The 13,037-nt window shown below is 35.7% G+C and overlaps 1 protein-coding gene across 1 annotated transcript in view; it reads right to left on the reverse strand.

The window, feature by feature from the left end:
* The window catches only part of ryr2b (ryanodine receptor 2b (cardiac)), a 119,842-nt gene that overhangs the window by 21,426 nt on the left and 85,379 nt on the right, over positions 1 to 13,037 (reverse strand). Inside the window, exons 79-89 of the mRNA XM_068214574.2 lie at positions 9,770 to 9,849; positions 9,567 to 9,643; positions 9,227 to 9,300; positions 9,017 to 9,097; positions 6,483 to 6,571; positions 6,100 to 6,228; positions 5,743 to 5,847; positions 5,546 to 5,627; positions 2,978 to 3,507; positions 2,185 to 2,895; positions 708 to 778 (exon numbers count right to left, since the gene is read on the reverse strand). Coding sequence (XP_068070675.2) covers positions 708 to 778; positions 2,185 to 2,895; positions 2,978 to 3,507; positions 5,546 to 5,627; positions 5,743 to 5,847; positions 6,100 to 6,228; positions 6,483 to 6,571; positions 9,017 to 9,097; positions 9,227 to 9,300; positions 9,567 to 9,643; positions 9,770 to 9,849 — 2,029 coding nt within the window. The remainder of the gene's footprint in view (positions 1 to 707; positions 779 to 2,184; positions 2,896 to 2,977; positions 3,508 to 5,545; positions 5,628 to 5,742; positions 5,848 to 6,099; positions 6,229 to 6,482; positions 6,572 to 9,016; positions 9,098 to 9,226; positions 9,301 to 9,566; positions 9,644 to 9,769; positions 9,850 to 13,037) is intronic.

Consider the following 13,037-nt stretch of genomic DNA (forward strand, 5'->3'; position numbering starts at 1 on the left):
ACTTGACACTGCTGATCCAGCGATGTGACTATTGCAGATGAACACATTGAGATATCGATGCTGAAATGATACATTATGCAGGCCTAGTATGGACTTTGTTATAACTTTAATGTCTTATAATATACAGTGAGCAATAACAATTAGGGTTAGGCAATATTAATTCTAATATGCAGATCCGATGATCAAGAAATATGTTTTATCATTGTTGACCATTATTTTTTCTGCAGTAACATATGTTTATATTTATCTCTTTATTTAGCAAAAGCTGTCAAATACAATGGGTTATCTAAATGATTTAGGGCAGTATTTGAGACATCACATTAGCTGTGAGATGTTTTACGAATCAAACTATTTTTAGTCAAGGTGTTTGGTTTTGATTTATAAAATCCATCAGGTCTTTCATTAACATTACATAATTATGTCCAAATGAATTCTGAAATTGTATTCAGTGCGGAGTATTGATTATTTTCAGCAGCTTTCAACTGCGTATTATTTTCACACCTTTTGAATTATTCAGGGTCTGGACACCCAACGTACTTGAGTACAATGAGAATATTAAAAGACTTTTTCAAATGTTCTCTGGGCTTCCTGTGGGGTAAAGAAATGATACACTTGAAAGGTAAAAATTAAATCAGTACCATTCCCTGTTCAAATAGCAGTATTTTCTGTTTCCAAAGTTATATCTTTCCTCTGTCTGGAATACTTACAAAGCTTTCTTAGTCTCTGTATCCTCCTCCTCATCTTGCACTGCATGAAAATCCTCCTCACGGATTTCAACCTGTTTATAACATAAACGGACATACAGTAAATAGACACAAATGGAAAAACAAATAGAGACAAACTGAACATGCACGTGTACAAAAACGACAATTTATTAGACAAATATTTATAAAAATGGAAAAAAATATGGTCGCTAGATGTGTAACAGTGTAAAAAAAGACTTTGGTTCAGACCTCAGTTTAATTATTTGATACATTTTTGGTAAATATATAATGTAAATGTAAAATGTATAATATGTAAACTGCATAGATGGACTGCATAGAAGGAAGTATTGTTCATTTAGAGACCATTTAATTCCCGTTACATATAATATACATTAAAATGTTTTCTGTTTTGATACATATAATGTTTAACTTTTAATTTTTGGGGAGTAATTCTATTTGTTACTGAAGAATGTTATGTGTATTATTAAAATGCTCAAGTTTTTACAAAACAAAACTAAATGGCCATATAAGATTAATACTCACTATGATATAGTAATTTTTTATTAGTCAAGCAATTCTATACTGAGTAATTAAATTACTTTTTAGATAAAACATTAAATATAAAAATGTTAAATACAACATTCTTAATTTAATAAGTTGTTAATTATTTTTTTGAGATAACTTTTCCAACACTAAATAAAATAATTTAATTTCTTATAATGAGCATATATTTTCAATAAAATGAAGATATATAAAATGTAAATCGTCATAATACGTTTCACCTCAAGTATGAATATGTGTACTGTAACTCCCGAATGGTCACATTTGTCCACTTACCGCTGACAATTATTGAACAACACACTATTTATTAAACTCAGAAGTGTTAAACTTCTAATTTAAGAAAAATCTAGTAAATAATACAGTGCTAGGCATTTATGAGTACACCCCCCACAAATCTCTCATTTAAATTTATATTTTCTGTTGGATGCTTTTCAATTTTATATTTGTGCAAATACATTATTTTAGTCAGAACCAAAGCTTATCTAACAAAATAACTTACAATACTTGTTCAAAAATTAGTAGGCCAAATTTATTTGTTTGGCAAAAATATTAAATAACATTTTCAAAATAGCAAAAATCAAGAGAAAGCAAAAATATATACAATTTTGTTGAAATGTTGTAGTTTGTATTTTTTTGCGATGTTTTTCTTGAATTTAAATGTATTATCTTTCCATTTCTAAATGTTCTGTGACTAAAATGTTATTTTAATAAACAGGTTTGTTAAATAAATCTGTTTTGTTCAAATGCACCAAAATATATTACCCATATTCACTGAGAAATGGATAAACATATTTGATTTGAAAATAGGGTATACTCATATATGCTAAGAAATGTACCATAATAGGAGTAATTATAGTCAAATGTATATTTTTTTTATCATTTTTAAGGAATTTTTAAGGTATTTTTAATAATTATTGACCTGATATTTGGAGGTGTTTAGAAATTCATCCAGACTGGCACTATGGTCTCCACTCGATAATGTGTACTTTCCTCCTTGCCTCTTCAGACATAAGCCGAAAATATCTGTGAGGAGCTGTGGGTCCCTGGATACGGCAGACAGATCCAGACTCATGCCTCTGAGATTACCACGAGATGAAAACACACGTGCCTGATTGTCATTCTCCCTGAATGCATCTTGCACTCCTATAGCCTCAACCATGGTCGGATCCCGAAGGTCACCAAAAAGGTCGGTCAATTTCATCTCTTTAGCTACGTCAATAATCCATCCACTCAAGAAGATGTGGTAGAGCAGATAAAGGCAGAACCAGAGCAAGCCCAAAAAGGCATGAGTGATGAAAAGCAGAACGTTGTAGAATAAAGAGAAGATGACTGATATTATGCTCTTCATAGATATACTCTTTATGTGTTTTCTGATGTTCCTTACAGAGAAACAATTCAAGTCTCTGGTCATCCTTTGGTCTTCAGGAAGAGTTTCTGTCTTCTGCACCTCTTTCTCTTCCTTGCCTTTCTTTGCTTTTAGTTCTTCTCCGCTCTCTGTACCTGATATTTGTGCAGCAAGCTGCATTTCAAATATGGTGTCTTCACAAAAGTTGACAAACAGCTCCATCTTTTCCTTCTCGCCTCCTTTATTCACAACATCAAAGATAAACTGCCGTTTGCTCTCCTTTACCTGTGAACATAAATTTGTAAAGGCTTTTTAGGAAACACTTTATTAAAGCACAAAAGCACATCAGCCAATGACTGTTTCATACCTGCGGTTTCTCCCACTGTGTGCGGCTGGATTCGCTGATCTCAAAGTAGACCCTTTCGATCCGTTTCCCGCTGCCGAGGATTTCGATCCTTCCAAGATGAGGATGGAAATACTTAAGCACACTATCTGCTAGTTCCAGGAAATTTTGCAAGCGGGCATCATTGGGCATGTGCTCAGACAGGTTGGTCAGAAGAACGGCCATGTTGAAGCCAATTTCTTTAGCCGGTTCGTGAAAACGTGTCACAAAGTCTGGGTAATCCAGCAGCTCACTTTCTGACATCTCCGCACAGGATAACAGGAATTCAATCTCAGATTGAGAGTAGCGCTTGAACACTTCCATGGCTCGCTGGAAGTCCTTCTTGGAAATGAGTCCTTTGCTGTCTGGGTCATATTCATGGAAGGCTTCTGACGACGTGAGGTCTTTGAGTTTAAGGAACATGTCGAAGAACTTGAGGATCATCTCCACATTGCTGGATGATTCCACCAGCATGTCTACCATCTGTTTGCCAATGGTTCCATTAACCACGTTTCCTAGAAACACAAAGGAAGATTCATGTGCTCAAAATGACTGTTGGAATAATAGATCTACATTCTTTGGTACAGAGATGAAATTCTTTTATCAATCCAGGCTCATTATTGATATGTACCCCTTTATACAACTCTGGAAATTGCAAAACATTCCAGGAGCTACATTTTTTTGCAGTTTTTGTTTTTCGCGAATGCACAGGGGCCGCTGTGTATGCTTTTTCAGTACAATTTTTCTCACCCGTGTCATTAGTGCCTGCTGTTCTCATGTAAATACACCAAAGGCAGCTGTAGACTGACTAGCTGACCCCACACTATCACCCCTTCCCTAAACCTAAACGATAGTGTTTTCAAATGCACTGATTGACCAATCCCCCCTCCCTTAAAGTCAACTGTCATTGTTTTCAAAAGCAATCCAGAAAAAGAAAAACCTTCGCCTGATTTTTACCACATTATGAGATCTTACCACATTCTTACCCTGTTATTTACTTGTTTATTAAATTTTTACCTTTTGTTTTTGTATTATCTAATTTCTGGAAACATTCTTTGCCATAGTCAAACCCCATCGTCAAACTCAAACTCCTCTCTGTGTCTCAACTCTGCTGACGTACATGGCGAGGTACTGGGCAACCTGGCAACAGCGGAAAAGTCATTCACACAAAGGTAAGCGGTCAGCTGGTAGCGCAAAAAGGAACAGAAGCCGTCGGTGGTGTCATATCGACCCGTAGCATTTGTTTTAGAGACAAATGCAGCCACGTAACTCTGGCTACAAAATTTGTGCTATCCAGAAATGTATACGGGGGTACGTTTTCACAATGAGCCTTTGTTGTCTTTTATTCAGAATCGTGTCTTATGTTTTATGTACACATGTGAAATGAGAGCAGATGAATTACCAAAGAAGCCACACATACTGTATAGAGCGGCTTATGTGATCCAAACGTCAAAAATTACAAGTTTAGAAATCACAGACTATGGTAAAAGTGTTTTGAGATGATAACATAGTAATGGCATTCATAACTCCCTTGTGTGAAATTAGTTCACAAACTTATATATAGCTACCTTAGTGAAGCGGTAATCTAACTGTACATATACTATAAATAGTTGACTATACAAATAAACACATGAGTACATAAAACTGTACAATATTATGCAAAACATAAAAAAAAAACAGTATTTAAGGTTTAAACGCAGGTAGTGCAATATGATTTGTGATGCACTGATAAACATTTGTGTTATGTCATTGAGTCCTTGCAACATGGAGTAAAATGTCTGGTGGATAAGGAGAGAAGATTGTGTTTCTACAGGTGGTTTGTTCCACCCACTCACCTGTGTGTTGCAAACTCATTTGCGCAATGTTTTCCTAGAGACAAGGAGTGTTTGTCAGAAAGTGTCTGGTGCATATAGAGTGAAAAGAGTGCATTATATTTCACATTTTCTGTGACTGTTACTTTCAGCTGTAATAAACAGTATGTTCCGGTATGTTTTTGGAGGCATTTTTCCATTGAGCCTATGTGATATATCACGCCAAACAATTCGCAACCAAATGCAAAAACAAGCTTAAAAAATTACACCTGGTTTCATATTCTCATTGCTTTGCACACTGATGCATTTGTAATTATCTCATATCATCACAAATATGCACTTTTGAGAATAAAGCTGATGAATAATTACTCTGATTGCACTCATCATTCCCCACAATTGCACTGCAGAATCATTGTCAAAAAACATCACAATCTTACATGTTGTGTTAAACTAAGGCATTGGCTAAAACACATGCAGGTTACTTTAGTTCCTGAACAAATCTGCACTCTGGTCTCAAATTGAGCCATAATTCCAGCACAACAAGACTCAGACCTCATACTACAGGTATTCTTGTGTTGATTCCTCCAGTGCACACTCAGGTCAGCATGAAAGCTTTCAAACTTCCAGTTATTCATGCAAACTGTGCCCTATATTGAACAGCCGGGACACTACATACTGATATTAGTATATTAAATTAGCGTGTAATTGACACATTTGTCACTAGCAGAAAGGTTTCTCTCACCTTCAAGCATGGAAAGCAGCATTACCACCATGTCTTTCTGTAAGTCCATCAAAGCCTTCAGCAGCTCTATTTGGCTGGAATCCTGCAGACACAAAAAACTATTTTCTTTCTTTTATCCCTTTGAATTTCCCAAATTTGTACTTTGCAATGAATAAATTAGCACATGAGATTTTGAAGTAATTTGTCCATAGGCTAACCCGAGAAAGCTTCATCTGCATATGGGCAAACACATGAAGGAAACCGACTACAGCATCCCATAGACGACTATGAGCCAAACTCTGCTGGTTCCCTGTGCACGGACCCTAAATCAAACAATGAAAGGTTTAAACTGGTGTTAGTTAAAGAGATTAATTGGTTTATTTGTTTTGGGACAGATGCAACAAAGTATGGTGAGAGGCTACTCAGAAGTATTTATTCCAAATAAAAAACTGTGGAGAAAATATAATGACACAGGGTCCTTACAATATTACTTACCTCTACATTCTGAGCGAGCAGATTTACAGTTTACCACACAAGCCCCATCACTGCTGAGCCATTTATTTGTGTGCATTTACCTGAATGTATTCGGTGAGCGTGTTGAACACCTGCTTGGCCACGCTGATGGCTTTGGAGAAGTTGTGCTGACCACGCTCATCAATCACATCCTTCCCTGAATAATACCAGTAGAAATCGCTGATGGACTCCTGCAGATATGAGACCATCCATCATTCTCAGTATCAGACAAACGAAATGGAGGTGGCCTGTCAGCGGCGAATGGTTTATGGAAACATTATTGGGCTACAAGCTCTGTCTCACTTTCTCAATTTCGTGCAGAAACTCTCAAACCACTGACAGCAGCAAACATGCATTTATTTTAAGTCCTCCTTCATGTATATTACAGCCAGGTGAAATGAAAAATGTAAGAATGTGGTGTTTGGGGATGAGTTATGGAGCTTGCCTGGACCCTGAGCAGATAATCCACAGTGGAGATGATGATGTTGACCGTTGTGTTATTTCCAGTTTGAGTTCTCAGGTAATTCTGGAAATCTGTGTTGGGGGAGGGGGGGGGGGGCAGTTTCAGACAAAAACCTCCAGTTCTTATGTAACAGACCCATCAATCACGTGCTGGTTTCTGAGTCAGACTAATATGAGCAAAAAAGGGCTGTCGGGTAGACCACAATAATCAACAATGAATCCTTTTATTTGGTTTAGTTTACACTCTTATATAGTTACATTATATTAGAAAGCATTTTAACTTTTGAAAATCATATCTCCCATGTCACAAAAACCGCCTTCTTTCATTTGAGAAATATTGCTAATTCACTAAGTAGGCTATTCATTTCAGATGCAGAAAAGCTAGTTCATACTTTAATGACTTCTAGGCTGGACTACTGTAATGCTCTGTCCGCTGGTTGCCCAGCATCCTCTATTAATAAACTTCAGTTAGTGCAAAATGCAGCTGCCAGAGTTCTAACAGGTTTAGAAATTATAATCATATTTTCCCCAATTTTATCTTTCTTACACTGGCTGCCTGTTTAGTTCCTTACTAATATTAAAATATTGCTTCTTACCCATAAAGCTTTAAATAATCTAGTTCCTGTTTATCTAACCAACGTTCTGTCTCGCCACAATCCAACCTGCTCTTTAAGATCTTAAAACTTTTTAGTAAAGCATACACTCAATGCATCACATATCGGTATGATTAATGAATGTGCTCCAAGCAGGTGAGCTGGCTTGACAACCACCTGTAGAACACACTCCCACTGTTTTAATGCACCATACACCATTTGTTAGAAACTCTCATATGCTTCACATTTTTGTCTCTGTTTTTTTATATAACTACTATTTTAATTTTTTTAACGTCATTTTTGCATCTCGTTTAAATACACTTTGAACAACATCTACGCTAATTATTTTCTTTATTATATCAGGCCGTATCCTGAGTTGATGCTATATATATATAGTTGATGCTATATATATATATATATATATATATATATATATATATATATATATATATATATATATATATATATATATATATATATATATATATATATATATATATTTTTTTTTTTTTTTTTTTTTTTTTTTTTTTTCCCATTGACTTCGGCAATTAAAGTTTTATTTCTCGCCACTGTTGGGACTGGCTTGCTTGGATTGGGACTTGTAGAGCTGTGAAATTTTCAGCTGTGAAATTTAAACCACACTGAACTGAACTGAACTAAACTAAACTGAACTTCAACTCTGTAAATCTGGACTTTACTAAAATGTCTATGTTAAGCTGCTCACCAAGGCTGCATTTATTTAATCAAAAATACAGTACAAATTGTAAAATGTTATTGCACTATAAAATAACTGTTTAAATATAGTTTATCGTTTAATTTAATAATTTATTATAGTGATTTTAATGATGAATATTTAGATTTACATGATCCTTAAGAAATCACTTAAATTGTTATTATTATTATTATTATTATTATCGGTAATGGTAATAGTAATAAAAGCAATAATGACTAAAGTAATAACTTCATTTGAAACTACATACAATAAGTAAAACATAAATATTTAATAAATAAGTCTTTAACAATTTACCATATTTGTTTTATGTTTAATTTATGCTGCCTTGATCAACAAAATAATTTTATTTAAATTATTAAATAAAATTAATAATTAAAGAAACACTGACCTGAATCTTTTCACTGGTACTGTATATAATTATTAATTTTCATTTAAATGTATTTTTTATTTTATTTAAATTTAAAGTAAAGGTAAATGTAACAGTAATTTTATTACTATTATTATTTTTTTGTATTTTAAAATTGAATTTGGATTTAATTTGTATTTATTTCAAATAGCATCATTATTGCACAAAACTTTACTTCAGTCGTACATAATACTGTACAATATTATGCAAAATATTATGCAAAAGTGGTATTTAAGGTTTAAACACAAGTAGTGCAATATGATTTGTGGTGCACTGGCAAGTAAACTTGGAGTGTTTATTGGAAAGTGTCGGGCGCATATAGATAAAAAATGGCTTATTTATACAGGGTAATTAAAAAAGAATACCACAACTTTGAAAACGCTGCAAAGAAGTAAAATAGAGCTTAGCTCTTTCTGACGTCTATTTAAAAAGCTCTGAAGTTTAACATTGAGGAACTAAAAGAAGGAATAACTGCAGCTATCCAAACGGTTGCGCCCGACATGTTACAGAGAGTGTGGAACGAGTTCGAGTATCAGGTTGATACCACTCGAGTGTCTGGAGGGGGTCATAATGAATATCTATGCTATGCTTGTTTTCTACTAAAAAAAAAAAAAAAAACTTGGTTAAGTACTCTTTACATTGTTTAATTACCCAAGGTTCCAACATGTTTCTTTGATTAAATGCAGATTTTGTGAAATTCCTTTTGAATCACCCTGTAGTATTAATGCTTCCCTTACTGACAACTGTAGGTAAAAGGACACCATGCATTATTAAATTGTTCTGACCAGAATTATGGCCTTCACATAGAAGCTGGAGGAATCGGAAAAGATCACAGGTCAGCTGTTCATCTGCCATTACTTTATCACCTGAGAACGAGAGACGGAAAGTGGAAGCAAAACACAGTACAGTCAAATCAATGTCAATAAAAAGAAAACTCAGCCTTTTCCGATGGATTCATTTGTTGTTCAAAGCTGTGCTGGATGTCAGAGATGTACCTGAATTGTCCTCCGCACCCACTCCTAAACTCTCAGCTTTGATCTGCCTCTCAAACGCGTTCAAATCCAGCACACTGTGACACGCAGAATCACAAGAGCAACATCAAACACACAAACTAACACAGGCACTACCAATTACAGTCAAGAGATCAGATTGAAAGGGTGGAAGAAGTGATGTAAAACGATGTTCTTTTCTCTTGATTACACCACGTAACTTTGAAAATTGAACACAGGAGGTAGGTGACGGGTGATAAATGAGTGAACAAAGCACTTCTGCACTTTTAGGTGATTTGAACAGCTGTTTTCTGTCTCACAATGCATTAGCAAATAACAGTCGAACCTGCAAGACTGCATTAGGCCAGCCAGACTGTGAAAGAAGCCCACGTCTTTCTTCCGCCGCAGGTAACCCAGCATTTTCTAGACAGAACGAACATGAAGAAACTCTTATTTAAAAGTTGGGTTTGGTGTGAAATGTCAGAGCTTTGGGGTTTGGTGTTATCATCTGAACATATCTGTAATCCAACATGACCTTTTCAATTTTACCTGCTGGACTGACGTGTTTCCTCCATTCAGGATTGCAATGCCCAGCTTCAATGTGGCTGCTACCATAGGCCCCATATCACCTGGTTTCAAATATCACATCCAACTTAACAGCGTAACATTTGAGGGTTAACAATAATAAAAGTCATAGCCAGCTGACTTCAAATATCAGGATAAAGATATGAATGGTGCCCTGTGTCTCTGACCAGGGCTTTTCAATCTTTTTGATGCCAATGACATCCTTGTGAATAGAAAACTGTTCCCTAAAGGTATGTTCTCAAGTTAAAACATAAATTGACATAAAATATGCATAGTAATATCGTATGGATATACTGACAAAGTGTACAATTGACAGTAAAATACATAGTTGATAACATGCAACATTTACTAATGAACTAAGTTGATTAAATTACTACACTTGTTGAGATTCTTTTTTTATTAACACAATAAAAAGATACACCTGTTTTTGTTTTTTGACTGGTAGTTTAAATAGAGTATATTTTCATTCATAAATTACCATATACAAAGTTTTACAAATCCTTTAAAATATTTACAAATTTTTAAAAATCATGTATAAAGTGCATCCGGAAAGTATTGATTGCGCTTCACTTTTTCCACAATTTTTTATGTTACAGTCTTTGTCCAGAATGGATTCAATTAATTTATTTCCACAAAATTATACACACAATAAGCTATAATGACAATGTAAAAAAATATTTGTTAAAATTGTTGCAAATTTATAAATTTTTGCCGTGAAGCTCTAAATTGAGCTCAGGTACATTCTGTTTCCACTGATCATTCTTGCGATGTTTCAGCAGCTTAATTGGAGTTCACCTGTGGTGAATTCAGCTGATTAGACATGTTTTGAAAAGGCATACACCTGTCTATATAAGGTCTTAGGGTTGACAGTGCATGTCAAAGCACAAACCAAGCATGAAGACAAAGGAATTGTCTGAAGACCTCCGAGACGGGATTGTCTCGATGCACAATGCTGGGAAAGATTTTAGAAAAATTCTGCTGCTCTGAAAGTTTCAATGAACACAGTGGCCTCCATCATGCATAAGTGGAAGATGTTTGGAACCACCAGGACTCTTCCTAGAGCTGGCCGGCCATTTAAGCCGAGTAATTGGGGAGAAGGGCCTCAGTCAGGGAGGTGATCAATAACCCGATGGTCGCTCTGTCTGAACTCCAGCGTTCTTCTGTGGACAGAGGAGAACCTTACAGAAGGACAACCATCTGTGCAGCAATCCAAAAATCAGGCCTGTATTGTAGAGTGGCCAGACGGAAGCCACTCCCCATCTGGAAATTGACAAAAGGCATCTGAAGGACTCTCAGACCAAAAGAAACAAAATTCTCTGGTCTAATGAGACTAAAATTGAACTCTTTGAAGTGAATGCTCCAAACGTTACGTTTGAAAAAAAAACAGACATCGCTCATCACCAGGCTAATACCATCCCTACAGTGAAGCATGATGGTGGCAGCATCATGCTGTGGGATGTATTCAGCAGCAGGAACTGGAAGACTAGTCAGGATAGAGGGAAAGATGAATGCAGCAGTATACAGAGACATTCTGAATGAAAACCTGCATTAGAGTGCTCTTGACCTTAGACTGGGCCGACGGTTCAACTTCCAGCAGGACAATGACCCAAAGCACACCACCAAAAAATATCGATGGAGTGGCTTCACAACAACTTGGTGAATGTTGTTGAGCGGCCCAGCCAGAGCTCAGACATAAATCCTATTATACATCTCTGGAAAGATCCGAAAATGGCTGTACACCATCACTTCCCATCCAACCTGATAGAGCTTGAGAGGTACTGCATAGAGGAATGGGCAAAAATTCCCAAAGACAGGTGTGCCAAGCTTGTGGCATCATATTCAAAAAGACTTGAGGCTGTAATTGCTGCCAAAGGTGCATAAACAAAGGATTGAGCAAAGGCTGTGAATACGTATGTGCATGTGATTTTTCAGGTTTTTAATTGTCAATAAATTTGCAACAATTTCAACAAATCTTTTTTCACATTGTCATTATGGGGTATTGTGTGTAGAATTTTGAGGAAATAAATGAATTAATTCATTTTAAAATAAGGCTGTAACATAAAAAATGTGGAAAAAGTGAAGAGCTATGAATACCTTCCAGATGCACTGTACTATGTTTTTTTATGGTAGTTCAAGAGTTCACACTTAGCTGATGATTTACAAAGCTTATTTGGCATGCTGTCCCGGGAGAGAGCCCTGAGCTCAAGGGCTCCTCGAGCCCAGGGCTTCCTTCCGTTGGCAGAGCAAGAAGGGAGCCCGAGCTCGGTGGATCTCAGAACTCCCCTGCTGCTGTAGCTAAGGGAACGTAAGGGATTAGACAAGCTTGATTGTTATGTATGTTGAATGTCTTTGGATGGTGGGAGGAAACCGGAGAACCTGGGGAAAACCCACGCGGACACGGGGAGGACATACAAACTCCCCACAGAAACACCCACCGGTCCTATGGAACTAGGGCCGGCAGTATTCTTGCTGTGTGGCTCGCAGTGCTAACCACTGGACCGCCGTGCCGCCCAATCACAGGTAAGGGAGGAGAATAGGGGAGGAGGGGGGTTTCTTCCAAACGAAGATAAAGTGAACTGAAAACTGAGGCTATTTATAGTGGCTTAGGGCTCATATGATTGGAAGATAGTGATTAGCAAATGCGAGACTGGCCGTGATAAATCATAAGCACGTGATCCTCTCGAAATTAGTTTATGAATAAACTTCACTAAATAGAGTATATTTTCATCCATAAATAACCATTTACAATGTTTCATATTTATAAACACATTTACAAATCCTATTTATAATGATATATAGTGTACAATATGTTTTTTAAATGGTAATTTAAGTAGAGTATATTCATACATAAATAAGCAATTACAAAGTTTTACACAAAAAAAAAATGTTGATAAAGAATTTTATTGTTATTACTTTAAAATGAACTTTACAAATTTACTCGCTTACTTTCCCTCGGGTCATTTCCTGCTTTATCATTGGTCTACACAGAAATGAACCGCCAATTTATAATAAACATTTGATATAAACTATTATAATATAATCATATATACTATATGTTTAGTAAATTGTAGTAAAAATAGAGTATATTTTCATCTATAAATGACCATTTACTACCTATTCATAATCTCATAATTTACAACCGGTTCTAGAACGCATAATAAACAGTAATATCAAATTCGATGTCAGAATTACACTTACGTACACTAAAAATACAGTAAATATCCTAAAATCA

Source organism: Danio rerio, chromosome 17, assembly GCF_049306965.1.
Source record: "Danio rerio strain Tuebingen ecotype United States chromosome 17, GRCz12tu, whole genome shotgun sequence".
Classification (NCBI taxonomy): Eukaryota; Metazoa; Chordata; class Actinopteri; order Cypriniformes; family Danionidae; genus Danio; species Danio rerio.